The sequence below is a fragment of the Serinus canaria genome, chromosome 9 (assembly GCF_022539315.1).
Source record: "Serinus canaria isolate serCan28SL12 chromosome 9, serCan2020, whole genome shotgun sequence".
In the NCBI taxonomy this organism is placed as follows: domain Eukaryota; kingdom Metazoa; phylum Chordata; class Aves; order Passeriformes; family Fringillidae; genus Serinus; species Serinus canaria.
The window spans coordinates 6,691,794-6,713,952 of NC_066323.1; the positions used below are offsets into that span (position 1 = coordinate 6,691,794).

Consider the following 22,159-nt stretch of genomic DNA (forward strand, 5'->3'; position numbering starts at 1 on the left):
GTGTGTGTGCCTGTGCATCAGGTTCTGGGCACGTTTTGGTTTGGTTTTCTTTGGAGAAGGCTGGAGGGTGTTGGCTGTGAGTGTTCTGTGTAATCAGGAAGCACACACAGCTTTGTTTATTGAAATGTATGAACTGCCTTTAATCTGGGTGGTTTAGGTGTTGCTAGACAGTGTGGACATGACAACTTCAGCTCAGGCTGTGCAGTGTTCCAGGGAATTGGGGGTGATATTTAAAGCAGACTGTCTGTTTTAGTGCTTTTTGTGTGAATTAGAAAAACTCAGTTATTGGGGTGTACTGTGATCATCCTTATGAGCTTCTGGTCAAAAGGGGTAGCAGAATTAGTGCTGAAAGGATTGGAGGTCCAGTTTTTACCATAATTACCAGCAGAGTCCCCCTGAACATATTATCCCAGGAGAGTCTTTCAGAATATTCTAATTATGAAGAATTAATGCAATGTAAATAGTCTGGAAAGGGATTGAAAACTGAAGAAACAGAGTTTTCTGGTTGATTTAAAATTACCTAGAGTTAAATCTAAAAGTGATTTTGAAGGTCTTACTGAGTAACTAAGCAATAGATGAAGTAGCTGAAGGATGCAAAGAGTACAAGAGAGGTGCTTGGACTGTGTGTGCACAGGGATGTGGTCCCAGTTGCTGTTGCTGCTGAGAGAAGTGGTTCTGAGAGAGAGATGGGGCCAATGGTTCTCTGAAATGTCAGCTCAGTTGTCAGCAGCAGTAGGAGATATAAGTGGAACACCAGTAAAGCAACACTTTATATTTTGTTCTCTATCATTTTGCTTTATAAATATAAAGCACACCTCTCTTTTGAGTAACAAAACTGCATCTACACACAGTATCTCCCCCTATTTCCTTCTCCAAAACCAACTAGAAAACACCATTCCCTCTCACTCCCAGCAAGCAAAACACCTCAGGTAGATATTTGAACTCTGCTTTGAGGGTGGAATCACCCATTTTTGCCTGGTTCTGGTGCCCTCTTCCTGAGCATCTCTTGGTCCACGCCAGAGCCTGGACTCCTGGCTGTACAGAGCTGGCAGAGTGACTGTCATAAAACTTGTCCCTGGACAGATGTCCTGTCTCAGATTGGTTACCAGAGCATCATCTGCCACTGCAGCAAGCTGTGGCAGCTCTGTTTTGAGCAAAGTCAGGGCTAACTCAGACCATCAATTAAAAGTGTTTTGAAGTCCTCAGATGAACAGCTCTGTCAGCAGATCTGTGATTGCTGCTGGGGAGAGTATCTGTGACACTCAGCAGGTCTCAGGACACCTTGGAAAGGAAAACTTCCACTTGAAGTGTCTGGGAGAACTTGTAAACTTGCTGAGCTTTTCCTGGATGGCACCTCCCTGCTGATGGCAGAGGATGGACTCATGGCTACTGTTTCCAAGTGTAAAGACTACTCCTAATGCTGGGTTTGACCACAGCTTCACTTTGTTCTCCCAGGAGCAGAACCCTGTTGGCAGTAAGGATGGCTTTGTTTGGAGAGCTTCTGAAGAGGGCTTTTACCATGAGTGGTTAAAGTTTATATTTATGTCAGTAAGCAGAAATAGAGTATCTGTATCATCTGTGAAAGAAAAGTTGTGATGTAGGAGAACTTAAGCATTTCCTGACAATATTTTTGCAATTTAACCCAGTAAAATAGTGCATGTTCCCCTGCAGCAGCAGCAGTAGAACTGATTGGCTGTTGATTTTTAGCTTTGCCATGAATGTTGAATTGAGTACAGGATGGTGAGCAGATACTTACACTAACAGATTCTTAACAGTTTGCTGGTTAGGGTAGAACTGTGAAAATCAGACCAGGCTAATGCTGCTGTCAAAACAGTTCTGAATTTGAATTTTCATGATTTAGTTCTGCTTGCTTAACATGTGAGTGTCCCAGAAATGCAAGGGATGAGGTCTTACCTAGTAATAGGAACAACATAAAAATGCTTTGGAGATATAGCAAGCAATTCGAATGTTCTTTTACAAGTAGTGAATCAGACAAATGATCCTTGAAGAAAGTTTTACTTTTCATTTTTCTGCAAAGGAAAATGTTAAGACTGGACAAAAATTTAACAAAAAATTCTTCTGTTTTATAATTCATCTGATGAAGCTAATATTCAAAACAAATTAACTGAGTAAAACAAAACAAATGCCTGAAAACAAATTAACTGAGTAGCTTATAGTTTGCAAAGTGCTGCTGATGCAATTCACTGTTATTTAGAGGCAGGAAGAAATAATTTGATTTAAAGACCCAGATCTCCCAAGTCAATACGAATTTGTCCATTGCTTTCAGTGAGTGCAGGATCTAGCCCAGATTCCTAAGATGTCTTTCTAGGGTTTCAAAATTAGTTGTAACCTTGCTAGTCAACACCCTCATTCAGTTTTCACGTTTGCATTCCCTTTCACACACACACAGACACATCCACATGCGCAGGAAATCCTCTTTGGGGGTCCTGTCTGGAGTCTTTTATGCCCCTATTATTAGTGCAGTCAGTTGGTAACTTGTCTAAATCTGATCTGGACACATCCACTCCTTCTCTTCCCCTCTGCTGGGTTGGTTTACATTACAGTAGTGTCTCTCCCAGCTGCTGTTTTCAGTCAGTTCAGCAGCAGCACATTCTCACCGTCACTCAGTGATGCCTTGTGAGGTGCAGTAAATTTTCTCTGCTGACCACTCACCCAAAATATCAGCGCCAGTTGAGCCTCTGCTTTGAGGTGTCTGCTGCTTTGCTTTGCCTGCCCTCCCAACACAACACTGACAACCTGTGGATATTTGGTTTTGGTGGCCAAAGAGCTGAGCTGAGGCTGTCAGGAGCCACCAGAAAAGTGTTACTCCACTGGAAGGGAAACAATGTCCTGTGGACCTTGACCATCAAGCTGTCACTCCTTGGAAGGATTACAAACTGGCTTATTGTCTTGTGGCTCAGTCTCAGAACTGAGTAAAGCCCTTTTATTCGCCTTCTACTCACAGTGCATCTTGGAAGATCATCCGTGATCAAGAAGCAACTTTGGATGTAGTACTTGAAAATTCATGCTTTTCCATGTGTTTAGTGGTAATTTTTAATCAAATATTCTCCTTTTGCATGTAGATTTCACCCTGCTCCTCTTTCCTCTAGTTACTCTTAGTCCTCCCTAAAAATATGCACTAGAAACCACCTGCAGACTGCACATGATGCCCAGTGGCTTCAGGGTCAAATTCTGTCCACATTTAGTGTGAGCTCCATTGCCTTCTAAAGTCACAGTCATCTGTTTTTATTACTTCTGCCTCATGCTATCTCAGCCTTGCTGGCCCTTGCACAGGCACAAAAAATATAATGCAGGTACAGTTTCTTACCAATCATAACAGCTATGTCTCTCAAGCCAATATTTAAATATATGAGTGGTGATCTGGGTGTTTTCAGGTGGCATCATTAAGGGGTCCCTCTGAGTGTCCCTGAAAGGGATTAGTTTATATGGTCACCTGCTCTGTATGGAGGGATTTCAGCCTGTGACCTTAGAAGTCCATTCCACTCTTGGGAATGGGTACTGGGTCTGGACCCTGAGAAACTGTCTTCAGTGATAAGGTGATGCCTTTTAATTCCTACTCAGAGGGAGTAGGTGTTGGGTGGAAGTGTACCAGTTTTAGGTGGTCACCTTCAAAAGGGGAGTTTTAAATCCTCGTGGTGTTTCCCAGGACTGTTAGGAAGCTTTGTGCATCCTTTAAAATAACAAGTGGGTGCTGCCATTTCAATGTGTCAGGCAGAAAGAGCCCCATGCTGATGGGACACTATTTTCTGCTTTTCTGCTGGTATGAATGGCATGAAGCCTGAGCAGTAAAAAGGAAATTCCCTTCCCTGCCCATTGCACACAGGAGGCTGGTGCTCCTAAGCATGTGAAGTCCTTAGATGACAGCAGATGATTGCTAATAGGATACTCTGTCTTTCATCCCTGGATCACTGGTTCAGATGCAGGTCAGGCCAGCAGCACTGAAGTCTCTGCTGTTTGGCTGCTGTCTGGCTGGGGAGATGAGCTGCAGTGTGTGTCTGAATTTGGAACACAGGACACTGTAGCATTGCTGTTTCTATAAGGGGCTTGCAGGTGCTTTAAGGTAATGTCCAGAGCACAGGGCAGTGAAGATCAGCGGGTGTCACACACGTCCCCAGAGCCCAGTGGCCGCTGTGAGCTGGTGCCAGGTTCCCTCTGGTGGCTGAGGCACTGTGTGACCATAGCCCTGCAAGACATTCACTGCCTCCAAACCTGAGCTTTTATCCTCTCTGAGGAGCCTCTCTCCTGTTTAGGAATTGATCAGTACTTTTGGCTTTGTTGTGCTGGCCACCATCACATTTCTGGCATTAAGAGAAAGTCCCCTGAGATGCTTTGCAGTATGCACCATCAGCTTGGAGATCCTCAGTTTCCTTGTTCCACAGAGCAGAAGAGCTGCTAAAAACTGCAGCTGTGGAGGTTCACTCCTGTATCAAGCATAGGACTGTAATACAAACTGAGAAAGAAGCCTGGAGTAAAGTGAGGGATCTTTATGAAAATGGTGTAATTTGGGGAATTAGTAATGAATTAATACATTCTCTACAAATGTCATGCTTTCAGTGTGAGACAATGTTTTTGCTTTTGTGTCTGTGTTGAGCTGATGAGAAAGGGCTTTCTTTTGGCTGCTGGTGAGAGAGAGTTCATGGTGCTGGAAGTCAGTGACAGTGGGTGCTGTCACCTCAGGGTTGGCTGGTGCAGTAGGTGAGCCAAAAGTTGATGTTCCTCTCAAGAGCTGTTCTTTCCAGGTCAAGTTAAAATATATTTTGATACTTGTTTTATCATTTGGTTCAGCTCAGTCTGTTACTGCTCTCTGGGAGCTCAGTTTTCTGAATCTGGCTTCTGTCATCCTCACCTCTGTCCCAAGCATACATTTGAGATTTCAGGCATTCCCAGGGTGCAGTGGTTGCTGCCAATGTTCCTTTAGGATCGAGTGACTCATTAAGCATCTGCTTGTACTAGGGGGGGAATTAAGAGCCAGCTTTGGCTACTGCTCACACATCTCTTTTTTTGGTTGACTTATTGTGTCAGTGACTGGTACATCAGAATACAGTGGATCCCACATGTCCAATGGGAGAAGGATCCAGAAAATCCTACTGTTGCCTGGGCAATTCTTGCAGTTGAATCTTGCAAAATTTCTGATGTATGCATGTTTGGTTTTCCATTTTTCATTTGTCCTAGGGAGAACAGAACAAGGTTTTACTCCGTCTTGTCACTATGTGATAATTAATTAATAATTATATTTTTTCATGCAGCTAGAGACACAAACACTAGCCATTTAATTCCCAATATACCCTCCTGCTTCTCTATGGGTCCACATACTTCTGGGCAAACATTTTAGCTGATGTTGCTTGATCAATGCTCATATTTAAGAAAATAAGTCATTCTTACAGTGGAAGGAAGATGTACACAAACACTGTGGAAGGCTTGATCTTCAAAGGAAAGCTTTAGTAGCTAATGAGTGCTTTTTAAATAAATAGTTATCCTGATTAAGGAGTGGAGTCAGCAAGAGAGGGATATTGTTGGTGTTACTGTACTTGCTGTAGCTATTTGAGACTGTGGATGAGACACAGGAATACTTCCAGCCATGGACATCTTTATGGGAGGAAAGGCTACAGGTCCAAGATGGATGGGAGCCACAGCACGTTTCAGACAGGTCTGTGATCTGGAAAATATGGGGTGCTCTTTTTATTTGTCCTCTGCAATTTGGGCATGTGCAGTGCGACCTGGTCTCCATGCTTTATAGAACCTCAAGATTCTGGCTAAAAGGCACAGCAGTATGGCATCCTGATTTGGTCCAAAAGGAGCAGAATTTTGTTTGCTGCTTTGCAGAATGCAATGTCTGCAACAGTGCACTGCTTGCAGAGAGGCCAGACCAACTGTATCTGTGATTTGGGATGGCATTAAGTGGAGATTTTTGTCCTCGGAACATTCTCTTGAAGGATGGCAAGATTTCAGTTTAGATCAGGTTTTCACTAATATTTCTAGCTAGAGAAACCACTGGCTGATGCCAGGCAAGCAATGTTTACAGTTTTGGAACCTGTCACAGTTTTGGAACCTGGATCATGGGACAATCTCCTAACATTGCCCATCTTGTTTTCCAGATCTGGAGATAAGCAGTGATCTCAACAGTGATGACTTTGAATATGAGGATGAAGCAAAACTTGTTATCTTTCCTGATCACTATGAAATCTCATTACCCAACATAGAAGAGCTACCAGCACTGGTCAGTGAGTGTGTGGAAGTGGTCATAGGAATTGTCTCCTGTTTCTGTTTTTGTCAAGATGGTGCCTTGCTTTCTTATGTGCAGTGCTTGTTTGGACATAAAAATTATTCTTTACCAGGTATAATAGAGTCTCAGTCATTTAAAAAAGTGATCTTTACATTTTTTTCTTCTATCTCCTATATTTCTTCCCTTATTATGGTGCCAGCTTGTCCTAGGAAAGCTCACATAGCAGACGTGCTCACTCTCCTGCTAAAACAATGACGACAGTCTAAAAGATTAGATGCATATTTGAGTATATAAATAGTCCTACTGATAAGCAGTTCTGTATGTGGTTAGCAATAGGCTGAATGCCAGGGTTCTGTCCAGTCACTGAGTCGTGTCAGGCTTTGACTGACATCCATTTGTCTTCCAGGTGACGATAGCTTGTGATGCACTGCTCAGTGCAAAATCACCCTACAGGAAGCAGGAACCTGACTCCTGGGAAGAAGAGCTGCAGGCATCTAAACATGCTAAAACACTTGTACAGTTAGACAATGGTGTTAGAATTCCCCCCAGGTGAGGGCAACAAGGTTTGTTCACTGTAGGCTCTCTAATTCAGTCCAGGGTAGCCAAACTAAAGGCAGGAACTCAGCCCACGGTTCCCTTGCGAGACTCTGGGCTGGGCTGGGTGTGTGGCTTGGTTTGACCTGCCATCATGGGAGATACAGAGCTGGCTCCTGCCTTACATACCGCTGCTGTTTCTCCCTGTTGTGTGTGGCAGTGGTTGGAAGTGCTCCAGGTGTGACCTGCGGGAGAACCTGTGGCTGAACCTGAGCGACGGCTCCGTGCTCTGCGGGAAGTGGTTCTTCGATGGCAGCGGGGGCAACGGGCACGCTGTGGAGCACTACAGGGACACGGGCTATCCCCTGGCAGTGAAGCTGGGAACCATCACTCCTGATGGAGCAGGTCAGCCACGGGTTCTGACATGAGGTTCTGACATGAGGTACCTTCTGTGCATGAGGCTGTCTGTGTGTGTCTATTACCAGCTGGGTGTGTGCTTCAAGCGCAAGTGTTTGAGTGTGGAAGTGTAGCCCCACATTTCTCTTCACAGAGAAATAAAAGGCACATCTTCCCAAGAATATTTCTGGGATTCACATTCTCTGAACCTTAGAGAAAGAAAACACAATTCTTATTGTGCAAAAGCAGAATGCAATATGGAGATTGTTTACCCAAAGTGATGGTGTTTGTTCCCTTGGCCTTTCAGGGCCAAGAGTGTGTCTGTGTGTGTGTGTGTTGAGACTGTCAGGTGACAGTCACGAGATTCAGTGCAGTTGTGTGCAGGGTTGAGTGCTTGGTAGATTCAGTTTAGATGCATAGAATAATATAGTATAACAAAGTAATTAATTAGCCTGCTGACATCCATGGAGTCACCTGTGTCATTCTCTCTCCCTCACCATCGTTGGAGTCGCTGTTGGTTTGCAATGTGGAAGGAAACTCTGTGAGTCTGTAAATGTTGATCAGGGGTGAGGGAGTGACACACACTCCATTCTGAGAAAGCCCATACATGTTTTATCTACTCATTTTATATTTTCTGTGAATATTTTTGGAGTATTTGCATAATACTAGCCTTGTAACATAAGAATGGTATTAGTCTGAAACAAGAGACTCTGGAGAAACAATATTTTTTAGTTCTGCTACATTTCTTAGGACAAATGGTTCATTTTTTGTAACAAAGAAACAACAGCAGTGTAATGAGCTTTTTAAATTTAAAAGTCTGTTTGTAACAGCATGTATGGGTTTTTTAATCATAGTGGAAACTCCTCTTTTTCCTCATTGAACCAAATGTTGCTGAAGCAGTCTAATGAACACTCATCTTCATGGAGCTGATGTGATGCTCGTTTGTAAAATGTGTGATGATCTTGAGAAGGGAAGAAAGCTTAGCTGTATCCTTGTTTGCATATTCTCCAAATGTGATGTTCTGCAGTGTTGCTGCAGAGGGGATTATGGTGTGTGAGGATTAGATGGAATAAAAACATGAGGAGCTGAAAAAGCCATAAGCAAAGAGATCTTTTGTTGCAGCTGCATGGAGAAGTAAAAATGGAAGAACACATAGCATGATTGTATTTTGGCTTTAGTGCTTCTGTCTACAGAGATGAAAAATTGCTGTTTAAAGCAGCCCCTTTTTTTAACAAGCATCAGTTGAGAGCTTTTCTAAGTCCTATTCAGTGTTGAGGAAAGGCAACTGTAGTTGGATTCAACCAGCTGTGCCACAAAAACACTAAGCAAAAACCATTTTTTTTCCTTCCCAGATGTACTGTTATTTCCTTGCATGAGCCTGGCCTTGGATGATTTCTATCCAAATCTCTCAGTTTAGGATTTGCCCAGCTGTAGCTTTCAACTGCATCTACAAAACAAACAGGATATTCTGTAGTGGTTTTTTTTTTTTTTTCAGAATTTTTTCTTTTCTTTCCCATCTTTAGCAGCAATACTTGTTTCCTTATGGCTTCTGTCCTTGTGCCTCCCACTGATCAGCTGCTTCCTCTCTTATGTGGCCTTTGGGATAACAAAGGACAGGCTGTCATCCTTCCCTCTGAATGAGAGGCACCAGCTGTTCTCCACAGACCTTTGTTCTTCTGGATGATGTTTACTTGGTTTCCCTATAGAAAAGTCTTCCCTCCCCCAGCCTTCCTTGTTCCTTCTCAGTAATTATTCTGTCTCTGATCTATATTTCTGTAGTACTCATAACCCCTCAATGGAGCTGGGTGATAGATGAGCTTTGGGAAAGAGGCTCTGTGGCTGATGGTGACACAAAATCTGTCTGTTTTCTGCTTCCCTGGGTTAAAGGTGAAGAGGTGGTGGTACAGGAGTAATAAGCACTCATCCCTCTCCTGACATCATTTATTCCTTTTTCACAGCAGTGGGAAGGAAAAGGAGGTGGTGCCACTATTCCACTGACACTCACCCCACGTGTACACAGAGGAGAGCTCTTTGTCTTGCCCTGAGAAATCTGTGCTGTGTACACTGTGGAAGGTTCCTGAGGTGTTAGCCCCATTTTGTAGCACTCTGTGAGCAGACACATCTGGGATCAGGGCAGAGACTGAACCAAGCTTCCACTCTTGTACCTTGGACAGGGAGTCATAAAGGTTGTTTTCCTCAGTAGGCTGAGCACTGGGCAGGCTGTGCTGCCTGCTGCCTCTCTTGACAGTGCCACTGGTTTTTATTTCCAGTCACTGTGAGGTTGCTTGTTTGGAATGGATTGGGGCATGGAATTGGGCACTGGCAGTGGCAAACCCCTTGTGACCAATACTTGAAGGAGCTGCTTTGTGGATGCTGGTCTTAGCAGTTTGGGGGGATCCTGAGCCACTTCCTTCTTTAGGGACAGTGTTGCCATTGCCTGTTACTAACTAAGTCAGAAGGAGAGATACCTGAACAGTCAAAACAGGTGTAAATCTTGAGCTGTGAAAGAGAATGAGGTCAAGTAGCATTGACATTTTTATTTTCTAAAATAATATGAATCATAAAGACTATTATCAGGAAAATACTATTATCAGGAAAAAGTTTTCCACCCAGGGGATGGGTACTGGAAAAATCTCCCCAGGGAACTGGTTAAAGCACCAAACCTGAGTTCAAGATGTGTTTGGGAACACTCTCAGGCCTGTGGTGGGATTCTTTGTGTGTACTGCACAGGGTGAGGAGTTGGACTGGGTGATACTGATGGGTCCTTCCAACTCAGCATATTCTATGATTTTTTGTCTTTTTAATAATATTCTTTGTTGCCTGTTTCAGATTTACCTTGGTGGGTTTTTTCCCCTCTTCCACTCCTCCTTTTTTCCCCTTTCTCACTCTAATGACACCAGGTTCTTGCATGTCACATTTACTGACTTGTCTACATTCCTCATGAACCAGTCTATACAAGAGCCCTGCACACCTCTGTTTGGCAGCTCTTATCTTTTACCTTTGATTTTTTGAAACAAATGAATTCTGTCTTTTTCCCATGACTTTAAGCTACACAGCAGAAAGTACTGAAGTAAGGCACGAGCTGGGCTTGAGCACAATATTGGTGTCATGCTCCACTCCTGCTGCTCTGGGCCAGTAGTCCCAGGTGATTTGCTCTCTGCAGTTGCCAGAGCAGAGGGAAAACAATATCAAAAGCTTCCACACTGAAAGCAGTCACCCAAGCTCTGTTGCTGTGTAATCTCACTCCATGAGGGGTTTGAACTTTTTGGGATCCTCTGGCTGTGCTGTGACCTCAGCAGAATGCTATGGGAATGTTGTGATGCCATGTGTGTGGATGAACAGTCATGTCTTCTGGGTGCATTTGCTACCACACACTGGAATTCCAGCAGATGGGCAGCCACAGCCACGCACATGCCACAAAGGTCATGGGCACCAATGTTAGTGGGGCATCTGCTGGCAGCACAGCTCAAAGCACAGCTCCCTGCTCAGAGAGGTTTTCCACAGGGCTGGGCAGTGTTAAAAGTTAGTGTTTGAGTTCTTGGCTAACCTTCAGTCTATCATTTGGTACTATCAGACCTCAAGGAAAGGTCTTTTGGGTTAAAAGGACCATTGCCTTTTGTTAAAGGGGATGGGCTGAGTCAGAGCCAGGGTCTGCAGCTGCCAGGAGATGCTGAGGTGAGGAGCTTCCAGAAGTGATATTTGTGCTGTGAACAGCCTTCATCTGTGCCCCTGCTATCTCCTCCTGAGTTTGCTTCTCTTCCTTTCTCCTGGCTAAGCTTTCTCTGTCAGCCTAGGTCTGGTCTTGTGGAGCAAGGTCACTGTGAGAAGCTGCTGGGCTTGGAGGGAGCTTGCCTGAGGGAAATGCAGGGACGTTGCACAGGGGTTCTGGGTTTTGGTATGAGGAGACACCAAAGCAGTCAGTGACTACAGGGGTGGAGACCTGATCAGAGAAAAGATGGAAAGCCTGTTCAAGTCTTACCATGCATCTCTTACAACTTCTAGCCTTGTATGATGCCTACAGCTTTATTGTTATTTGTTCATGTAGGTGAAACCTACTCTGGGTAAACTCTAAAAAATAATGGGTAAACTCTAAAAAATAATGGTTTTACTCTCAATATTTTGGTCCTTCTTTTGGATTTATTAAACTTGGTTTCATATTGAAAGTATCATCATTAGGCATCCTGCTTCCCTTCACAGTCTGAACTTTGCCCTGCCAGAATGTTTATGAGCTTTTACTTAAGGCTATTAAGGTCTATCATAGAGAACTGAAATCTAAATCTCTGATACAATACAGCAAGACACCTCACTCAGAAAATCAGCCTTTCTCCCTAACCACAAGGTTAGATTAGTCTTGGAAATCCAATCCAGTGGTGCATAATCAAAAAAACCCCTCCTTATTCTAATAAAGAATTTCTCTGTTCTTGCTGCATCTCTTTGTGAAAAGGGCAAGAGTGGATTTCTTAAACTGTACTAAAAATTAAAATACTATTGCCAGTAGTGAGTTGGTGTGATATACTCACAGCTTTAATGGATCTGTCTGTATCTAGTAGCTCTACAAAAATTCATAATCTCTTGTTGTCATGTTCAAAATGTGGGCTGGCTTTGCATGCCCCGTTCCTTGCTTTCCTTACTAATTGCTTATTTTGGGGAGAGGAAATACTCTAATCCCTATAAGTGTTTTTAGATTTTAATACTGTGGAGGCATATAATTCCTTTTGAGGAAATTGCTTGAGGTGATTGTGTTAAGATATTTACTGAACTATGTGTTTGTCTGTGCACTTCTCTTCCCAGAGCCAAACTTGGAGAATACGAACAAGTCATTTTGTATGGGCAGCCCTGTGCTGAGAATGCAGAGTTGGTAAACAAGGAGAAGGGATAACATTTGATCCTGGGGCTCACTGGTTTCTCTCTGCTTTTGCAGATGTCTACTCCTTTGATGAAGAGGAGCCGGTTTTAGATCCACATATAGCAAAACATTTGGCACACTTTGGAATTGATATGCTGCAGATGCAAGTGGTAGGAAATCCATCTTTTATTTAGCTTGTTGTTCATGTCTTTGTTCACTTGGGGGTGGGAGAGAAACAGGAGAAGAATGACACCTGTACCTTATATGTGATTCCTTCAGACTGTTATGACAGTATTCAGTTTTGTAAAGTTCAGCCAGCTAATTTGGGGGTTACTGTCAGAGTTCTGAGTAAATCATTGCTCTCAAATCCAGAAATTCCCTTCTGAAATAGATACCTTGTGGTCTTTGGTTTACATTTTTCACTTTACCTGTGTGATGTAGCATTTGTCTTCAAGATGAAAAACCTCATTCAATTAGAGAAGAATATCTGGAACATTTAATTACAATGAGTGAAGGAAAGCCTATTGAATGTGTAAACAGATACAATTCATCAGCAAAAAGAAGCTAAGCAATGGATAAGTTAAAAAGTGGCAGAAAGTTATTTATGTAAATTTCATTTTAGGTTTTGTCAATAAATGCATTAGAAAATGAGAAAAATACATTCAAGTCCAGAAAACAGCATGGTCAAAGGTGTGATATGCTACAAAGGGATGGGGAAAAAAGAGTTCTCTGTGTGTATCTTTATTAGTAAAGATGTGCTTTTAATAACTTGTGTTTTAGTGGATGTTGATTCCAGTTCTCTCTAAATGGTGTAGGAAATCAGAATAGGATATGCTTATAAAGGCAGGTGTGGTTTTTGTGGTTGTGTTGGTTTTTTGTTTGGTTTGGTTTGTTGTTGTATTGTTTGTTGTATTTTTTTTTAACCCAAGCATATAACCTAGTATCATTACCTGGAGAACATAAAAATGTTGAAAAGGAAAAAGCTGCTACTGGTTAATTGTATTTCATTGTCCAAGTGGTGAGAAAATTATATTAATTGAAATGATAGAGAAGAGTTAAACTGTGTTTTCTAAAGTCTTCATGATACTAATAATGATTTTGGTGTACTAATGTCCTTTCCAGGATCATGGATAAAAAGTTTCTTTTATCCAAATCATTCTGAAAAGCCTGCTTTACTCAGGAGCCTTGAAAACCTAGTCTTAGCTGTTGCAAAGGTTTCACCTCTGGTCTTTGCTCTGTACAATTCTTTGAGAAGTGACAGAGAAATGCCAGCAGTAAATGACACTATGGTGACCTGCACCTACAGGCTGAAGGCTGAGTGTAAAGGGGAGAAACTTCAGTGTCACAAATTATTGGCTTTTACCATTTGAAAGAAGGGAAGAGTTCTTGGATCTGCAGCTTTTCATGTGGTTTGTTTGTTACGAGCAGCTTCTACAGCAGCAGCTGTTCCTGACCATTACAAATGGAACAGGAAACCTGAAAAAATGCAGTGTTTGATGCTGAGGCTGGGGTCACAGGCCTGGGAGAAGTGAAGCTCCCAGCTGGGACTGAGGTCATGCCTGGGAGCACTCAGTGCCAGTGGCTGTGCTAAAGAGCTAAAGGTGTATTGGAGGAACAAACTGCTGGCTTCCTGACCCTCATCTTCCCTTACATGCAGGATTTGCCTCCCCTTGCCCACTGATTTGGCTCTTCATTTCTTGGAGTATAACTCACAAAGTTGGTGGCAGCAGCATAATTATGGCAGAAGTTAAAGAGACTAAGATGAAAATCTTGTTGCTTTCAGACAGAGAACGGGCTAAGAGATAATGACATAAAGCCAAGAGTCTCAGAATGGGAAGTGATTCAGGAAGCTGGTGTGAAACTCAAGCCCATGTATGGCCCAGGATACACTGGCATGAAGAACCTGGGGAATAGCTGCTACCTCAATGCTGTCATGCAAGCCATTTTCAGCATCCCAGAGTTCCAGAGAGCGTAAGTAGCTCCAAACTACCTCCTGTCACTAGCTGCTGCACTCATCAATTCGTTGTTTTTCTAAGAAAAATGGTGGTTTAATTTTTGTCTTGCCTGCAAACAGGTCTCTTTCAGTCAGTACAGTGGCTGCTTGAAGGATTTGGTTGTTGTTTTGGTCTGTTCTGGAAAAGGCTGGAACACAAAATCCAATCTGCCTTCGGATTAAAAACAAACTGTCTCAGCTTCAGGGGTGGGAAATCATTTGCCACCTTGGAAATGTGATGTCTCAGTCTCTGCTTTTTATATAAAGCTGCACATATCTTTGCTTACCTGGGCATCATCAGTATCACATTAGGGGATTTGTACTGGCCTGTCCCAGGAGTCATTCTGTGTGACTTGTGCCAAAAACTGGCACAAACATGTTGATATTGATCCATTCTGGTGGAGAACACTGCACCTGTTGCATGCAGGTCTGGCAAAGGGGGGAAGCTATCAGAGGCAGATTTTAATAAAAATTTTTTTAAAAAAATAGTGGCAAGAATAGTGTAAATCTATTCTTCCACTGAATAATTAAGAGACTTAAAGGACAAAAGCACAACAGAAAAATATGAAATACTCCCAACTGATCAAAGCTGAATACATCATTCCAAGGAGAGAAGCCTTTTTGTAAAGGACAGTCCATGGTTTGAAAAAAAATTCAGAGTGCCCTTTCCTTCCTTAGCAGCACTAGTGTATGTGCTGGAAGTGAAGCTTTTAGATTTTGGAAAACCTCCCAGGTTTTCATGTTAGAAATTACCTCCTGGAGAAGAAGAGGGAGAAAACTTGTGTTTATTTTCTTTGTTAGCCATATGGAGTACAGTCTGCAGATTCATTAAGTGCCAGCTCTTCTACCTCCACTGTTGAAAAATATCAAAATGGACTTTATTAGGGAAGATAATTTTCCACAGCATGGTCCTGGGAGTTACCTGGAGGGCTTAGTATCATCAAAATAGTGGAGATCTTTGATGAGAGAGGGACCAGCACCACAGCCATACCTACCCAGGCTGTTTTTTCCTGTGCCCAAGGGCAGCCAATGCTCAGAGGATGTTACTGAATGCTTCACTTTCCAACAGGCTGGCTAGAGCAGTGTTTCCCTCAGTGTTATCAGAATTGCTTCTTTTGTGAAACTCAATAGAAATGTTATTTTTACATATATTTGTCCTGATACAAACCTGAATTAACTTGGTTACATTGGTTGGGAGTAAAAAGTACACTGGTTCTTAACTCAGCTCTGTGGTTTTGACCAACACCATTCTGCAGCTTTTGCAAGATTAAGGAATAGAATGTAAATTCCAGATGAACAACACAGCCATATTCTTTACAGCTAGAAACTTCCAAGTAAAACTTCAGTGTCCATTTCATAATTTCTTTACTATTATTTTTTGCATGACAGAAGCACTCATTGAGGATAGATTGAATCATTAAGCTGCAATATTTGAATGTTTCTGCTTTGTTCTTGCTGCCCAGGTATGTGGGAAACCTTCCACGAATATTTGACTACTCCCCTCTTGATCCAACACAAGATTTCAATACTCAGATGTAAGTGACATTTCTCAGTTATTTACTTGGTCAGGTTAAATAGAATTGAAATGATTTCATGGCAGAGCAAAAGAACACCTTTTCATGAGCTCAGAAGTGAGACATGGTGCAGGGAGATTGAGATTTGACCACTTAGTTGCAGGTAATGATGGTTCATAAATGAGTCAAAAGCAGTAAACTTCATTTTTGTTGCTTGAAGTAAGTATTTTCTGTTTTTCTCACATGTTTGTTTCCACCCCTCCACTTTCTTCCTTACAGGGCCAAACTGGGACACGGCCTCCTTTCAGGCCAGTACTCTAAGCCCCCCATGAAATCTGAGCTCATTGAGCAGGTGATGAAAGAAGAACACAAGGTATTTGCCTGAGTTTGTACAGCCACTGGTAACTAGGTAAAAGTGATATCCTGAGCAAAGGGAACAGGTGCTGGGCATTGAGGAACACGTGTGGGTCCAGCATGGATGGGATGCTTAGCAAGGTGGAATGTGAAGATTACTAAGTCAGGGATAAATTAGTCAGGCACTATTTGTGCAGTGCATCAAAGCAAGCATTGGTTCTGCTGATAAAGTGCTCTGCTGCTCCAGTGATGAGTGCAAATCTTCACACAACTTGCAACCAGTGTTTATCTTCTCTGAGGAACAACAACAACAACAATGCTATGCAGAGAGTCCTGGAAGCAAACTTCTAAACCCTTTTTAAATTACTGAAAGTATAAGGAGCTAAAGAATTGTTTCCAGGAAGTGTCTGACAATACTCCCCTTGATTTCAGGAGAAGGTAATGCAAGATTAGGTTGTTCTGGGGGCTTTGGAGGTGGAGGGGCCATGCAGAGCCACAGGGTAATGCATGCTTCTGCCACAGAGGGATGGTGGTGGTTGCCACAGAAATAGGTAATTTCCTCTACTTTCATCTACCAATTATTGACATAGGCATTTCTCCTGAAATCAGAATGCCCATAAGATTTTGGACAGACAGAGCAGCTGGTACAGAGTAGTTTCCATGACCTGCTAGTCATGAGTCTCCCAAGTAATTGCTTTGTACAGTGGCAATTCATTGTTTTGGAACAGCAAATGAATCCTGCTTGTTCCCACTGAATAAAGTTCAAGGCTAATCAACACCAGGGCAAAGTGGGACAGATTTCAGCAAATTCCATACATTGAGTTACATGTAGTGACTGACCTGCTTTCCTAAATACATACAGGATGTGACTGGAAAATACTGTGCTGGAAGTTCAGGGATCTGAATCTTTGGAATAAAGCTGCAGCTCCTTGTTTAGCTCAGCAGCCACTATTAGATGAGATATTGAGAACTCTTTAATGACAGATGGGATGAAACTGTCAGGTTGTAGTAGGCATCTACTGACATTTAACAGTACTTGTGTTCATTAGTTCAGTTTAATGAAGCTGAAGTTACATGCATGAAGCATCCTTATCAAGCAATTCAGAGCATATATTAGGATTTGAAACAGCTTTTTTTGCTTGTTGTACTGATGACTTATATGCAGAAAAAGTCAGCTATGGATATTTTCCCTATTCATTCATTCTTGGAATACAAATCAATGGTTTTTTCAGGTTGAGGATGCTTTTCTTTTTCTTTTGTTTGCTTAGCATTTAAGGCCTTATATGTTTTCAAGTGCTTCTGCTTTGTGTCTATAATATCAATTATTCATTTACCTTTTATTCCTTTACTTTTTTTTTTCCCCTTCTACATGCAAAGAAGTTCTCAATCTTCCTGAGCCTTTGGAATTCATCCAAAGTTTTGGGGAGTTGTTTCCTGTAAAAGCATTCATATGAGATCTGCAGTAGTCCAGCACAATCTATATTTAGCTAAACTGTTTTGCAACTGTTGATGGGGAAAGCATGCCAGGTATTCAGTAGATATTCATGGTGCTGTGGAGTTGAAATTTTTCACCACAGAAGTTTAGCCTGGAAATGGCAGCATTTTCCTTGGACCCACTTTAGGATTAAAAAGAGGCTGCATACCTAAAGGGTCATCAGCCAGGGCTTGATTTTCTGCTTTGAGCTTTAATATTTCTTCTGGGTTTGTTCTTTTTTTTCCCCCCTTTTATTGTCCTTGAGGTGAGATTGCAAGATGCAATCCTTCTTTTGCAGACTGTCACACTGGCATGCTCCTCTTCTTCCTGCTCAAGGGGCTGAGTACCAAGGGTATAGGTGGAAACAAGGCTTGATTCCAAACTCACTGCATTAAACAGCATTGCAGAGCAGTGTGCCACATTCCTGCTTCTGGCATAGGAAGAAGCCTGGGCTGTTGCAATGTGAGCTGCTTTATGCACTTATCTCCCCAGTCCCAGTTTTGATGAAAGGCAGTTGAGGACACTGAAGCAGTGCTTAACCCAGGATGCAGAAATCCCCAGAACATCTCTCTGTCCAAGCAATACAGAGACTCTGTCTCTTGGTGGGAGTCTTTAAGGATCATCTTGGCCTGATGTGGTTGGTGGTCTACTGCCAAGAATTGAAAAAGCAATTTTAAAATGAGGATCTGCTTCTAATTTCAGTGGGTCTAGGAATACTGCACCCTGGTAAAACAAAGAAAAAAATTTACTTTTCCAGTGTGTATTTTATATGGCCTCCATTCCATGCTGCTTTTTCTATTTTTATATTCATATGGCAGTGTAAGTGTAGTAAGGAATGAAATTGGCTGAGTTTTTAACAGCCTCTGAGAGCTCCTAAAGGTTATACTTTTGGATTGTCCAGAAAATTATTTGGTTTCATGGATGGTGAGGGCAAATCTGAGTAAGAGATTTGAAACCTTCAAAAATGTTATTTGAAAGGCATAACAGCTAGTGTTGTCTTGAGGATCTGGAATGGTTGGAGAGGTTCTTAAAGTGGTATAAAGGGTTAGAAAGTCAAAACCAGGACTGTCTTGGAAGCCAGAGATTTTCTAATTTAGGGCAGGTAGCTCCTGTTGTAACTGAATGGCCAAGGCAGTAAGTTATGGTTTTTCAACATGACCAACACCTGCAAATTGCAAATTCGTGTCTGCTCTTAACAACTCGCCTGGGAATGCATGCTGCACACATTAGATGTTCTCTGCTTGGTTCTGCACAGCTCTCTGGAAAGGTTTTGTCCTGAGGAAAGCTGCCAGCTGGTACACCAAAGTGCTTCAATGCCCTGGCACAGGGTTCTGAAAGCAATATCAAATGTTATATAACAATGTAGGCTCTCAGCCTTTCTGAAAACTACTAACCTTTAGAAACCTCCAGTAATCTCTTGAAAATGCCAGTTGCCAAAGGACAGGTAGAGTGAGTTCTGCAGGAACTAAGCCATAAAGAATATTCTAAACCCCCCTCAAATCTTGTTGCAGGACCCTTATCTTTTTTATTAAAATAGGTGAAAAATAGGTGAAATGGAAGGTATCGTTCCTCCAGTGCCAGAAATGGGCTAAAGATGGATTTAGTGGGGTAACTTTGAGATATTTGGTTCATGCTTGAATGAAAATCCCTTTTTAAATGGTTTTTCTCTCTTTCATTTAGCCTCAACACAATGGAATATCTCCTCGAATGTTCAAGGCTTTTATCAGTAAAGGCCACCCAGAATTTTCCTCTAATAGACAACAAGATGCACAGGAATTTTTCCTACATCTTATAAATCTAGTAGAGGTGAGAAAACCTAAATTGCTGCTTCTTTTTCTGGTTATATTAGACAGTGAAGGCAAAACTGTCACATGAGTGGCTCATATTTTAGTTATATTATTTTTAGCCTTAGATATGTAGAAGGTAGGACTAATTACTATCTGTTTTCTTTTAGAAACATTTGCTTCCTCTTCTTTACTTCAGACTCTTGCATGACCATGAACAGGGCTAGCGGTGCTGCTAACAAATATAAAGAGGTCAAGCTTCAATGTTCAGGCTATAAGATTCATAAACATATGTGACCTTTTAAATTTCTATTCCTGTTTACCATATTGAAGTGTGTCATGGAATATCAATGAATTGGGTGTTAGGATGATTATTGTTATTGTTCCAAATTCTTATAATTGTTGGGAGCAAATTAATTACCCTGTCCAGCTGTTTTACAAATGCCAGCTGTATGTTATTGAATCATGGGAGGAAGGATTCCCCTGCTGAAAGCAGAGTGGCTGTTTGTCAGTGGAATATTTCTGTATAAAGCTTTAGTTCCACCAAGCTCCAGCTCAGTGCTGTGTGTAAAGGAATCATACTGTGAATTTTAATGCTGTCTTTCTGAAAAGGAATTTACAAATACATGCAGTTTTGATGTAAAGCATTTCTTGTCTACCCTTCCTCTCTCATTTCCCATTTTCCCCAAGAATCAAGGCTATTTATTCATGTGTTCAGTCTCTAGATGAAGTTACTCACATTTGTATGCATAATGTTCCACATCCCTAAATGCATGTACTAATTATAGAGTGGTTAGAAGAGACTTTTCTGTTTCTTGCCTGATAACAGGCATTAACATGAACAACAAAGAGGAGGTATATTATTTGCATGACATTCCCATCTGGATAATGAACTACAAGTTGCTTGTTCTGTTTCAGTGCATATTCAGAGTGGTAGGAGCAATTCTATTTGCTGAGAGGATGCTCCATGTTATTTATCTGAGCTTTCTGTCTTTACTGTAACTTGCCACCTTCCTACCTTCTGTTCACCTTGACTCAGTCAGGATCTTGTATGTTCTCAGGAACAAACCCTGCAAGTTCTGTGTGTAGAAAGATGCTGCTGTGAGTGCAGAACTTGTGGATTTTGGTGGTTTTCTCTGTAGGGGACTGAGCTCTGCATTCAATCCAGTGTGAACTGAGCTGCCAGATCAGTGTCTTTGTGCTTGCCTTAAAACAACCAGCAGCCTTTGGGTTTTCTGGTCATTTTAGTGATCACCACATGTTGATTCTTTTGCTTCTTTTCTCTGCTAAGATTGGGATTAAATCGTAAGATGGTATTTCTTGTTTGGACTCAGATGTTTATTAGTCCTTTTCTATATTATAGTCTTACAAGTTGTGACTTTTACAACAAGGTAAAAATTAAGTTTTATCTTTTTATCTACAAGGCTTTTTAAGGATAAGCTGTCTAATTAAGAAATGACACCTAAATTATTTTTACTTTTAAGGTAATAACTTACTACTCATGCTCTGCAATGCATACATTTTTATCTAATTACACAATACTACTTAAAACTATGGAGAAGAAGAAGATGAAGAAGAAGAAGAAGGTAAAGAAGAAGGACTAGCTTCTGCTTTAAAACTTTCATTTTGCTTTTTATATATTACTAAGACCTTAAACTCTAGGTTTTCTACTGTGTGATATTACACATTTCTACCCAAACTACACACTCATAATCTCAGTTGTATCATTCAGTTTTGGAAGCTTCCTCTACGGCTTCAGGTCAAATGCAGTGTTCTCTTGGGGGTCAGTGTTTGTCAGCACAGAAAGCCCAAAGTTTTCAGCAGGCAGGGTTCCAAGAGGCACAGAAGTGACTTGGTGTGCTGTTCCTTTCAGAGGAACCCTGTGGGCTCGGAGAACCCCAGCGATGTTTTCCGGTTCCTGGTGGAGGAGCGCACACAGTGCTGCCAGTCCAGGAAGGTGCGCTACACCGACAGGGTGGACTACATCATGCAGCTCCCTGTGGCCATGGAGGCAGCAACCAACAAAGGTAAAGGGGCAAACTGCTCTGCTTGACCCAGGATGTGCCCCTCTGTGCCCAGAGATCCCCACCAGCTCTGAATCTCCTTCGTCCTGGACAGTGAAACAGTTTGTGAAAGCATCTTCATTGTAAAAAGGAACTGAACATACCAGCTAATGAATATCCTTTAAAAACACACACTCACAAAGAAAAACCAAAACCCCAATCTGCTTTCTGTTCTTATAAGATCTAATGTGGTAATAGAGAATAGGGGTATAAGGTAGTTTGTAATCTGTAAATCTAAAATATGAAATGTGAGTGTTCTGGACTTTAGGGGAGGAGGCAAAGAGGATGAAGTGTTGGATGTTGATTTAATAAGCAGGAGTGTTTTTTCTTGTGCCTGTGAAAAGCATCCTTGTTTTCAAAAGAGAAAATGGCTGAGGAGGCTTTAACACTTGGGAGCCGGAGGAAGGCACGGACAAGTTGTGGTTGGATCTGTAGTCAGGGTGAAGAGCCTTGCAGAATAACATAATAAATGTATGCTTGAGGTTGAAGTGAAGGGGGCATCACAGGAACACGAAGGGAGATGTGCCTCTGATTTTCTACATAATCTGAACATTTAAAATATTTTAAAACCAGAAGATACTATTTTGATTGTTTGATGAGATCCTATGAAATACCACAAGGCAGAGAATTCTACCTACTTTTTACCTAGCCTACAACTCCTTGCACTGGACAAGAAGTTTAGGAGAACTTTTCATTCTTTGTTCATCAGTTTCAGTGATGACTCTGTTGCTTATAAAAGAACATGTTAATTCCAGGTAATGACTCAGGAGACAGATTAGTTTGTGAATTTACCATATGGCACTGCTCAGTTTACTGGTGTCAAGACTTTTTCTAGATCATACATAATCCTGGCCTGTCTAAAAAGTCAGATGACACAGATAGACAGCAATAACTTTCCAACTCAGATTGAGCTCTGATAAAGTGGGTGTGTGGCATTACTGTTCACATAGGATTTTG

At 41.8% G+C, this 22,159-nt stretch overlaps 1 protein-coding gene across 1 annotated transcript in view; it reads left to right on the plus strand.

Moving 5' to 3' along the window:
- USP13 (ubiquitin specific peptidase 13) overlaps window positions 1-22,159 on the plus strand; it is a 49,985-nt gene that overhangs the window by 16,188 nt on the left and 11,638 nt on the right. Inside the window, exons 4-12 of the mRNA XM_009089417.4 lie at window positions 6,117-6,238; window positions 6,651-6,793; window positions 6,999-7,183; window positions 12,096-12,190; window positions 13,804-13,991; window positions 15,477-15,548; window positions 15,807-15,900; window positions 19,036-19,161; window positions 21,013-21,166. Coding sequence (XP_009087665.3) covers window positions 6,117-6,238; window positions 6,651-6,793; window positions 6,999-7,183; window positions 12,096-12,190; window positions 13,804-13,991; window positions 15,477-15,548; window positions 15,807-15,900; window positions 19,036-19,161; window positions 21,013-21,166 — 1,179 coding nt within the window. The remainder of the gene's footprint in view (window positions 1-6,116; window positions 6,239-6,650; window positions 6,794-6,998; window positions 7,184-12,095; window positions 12,191-13,803; window positions 13,992-15,476; window positions 15,549-15,806; window positions 15,901-19,035; window positions 19,162-21,012; window positions 21,167-22,159) is intronic.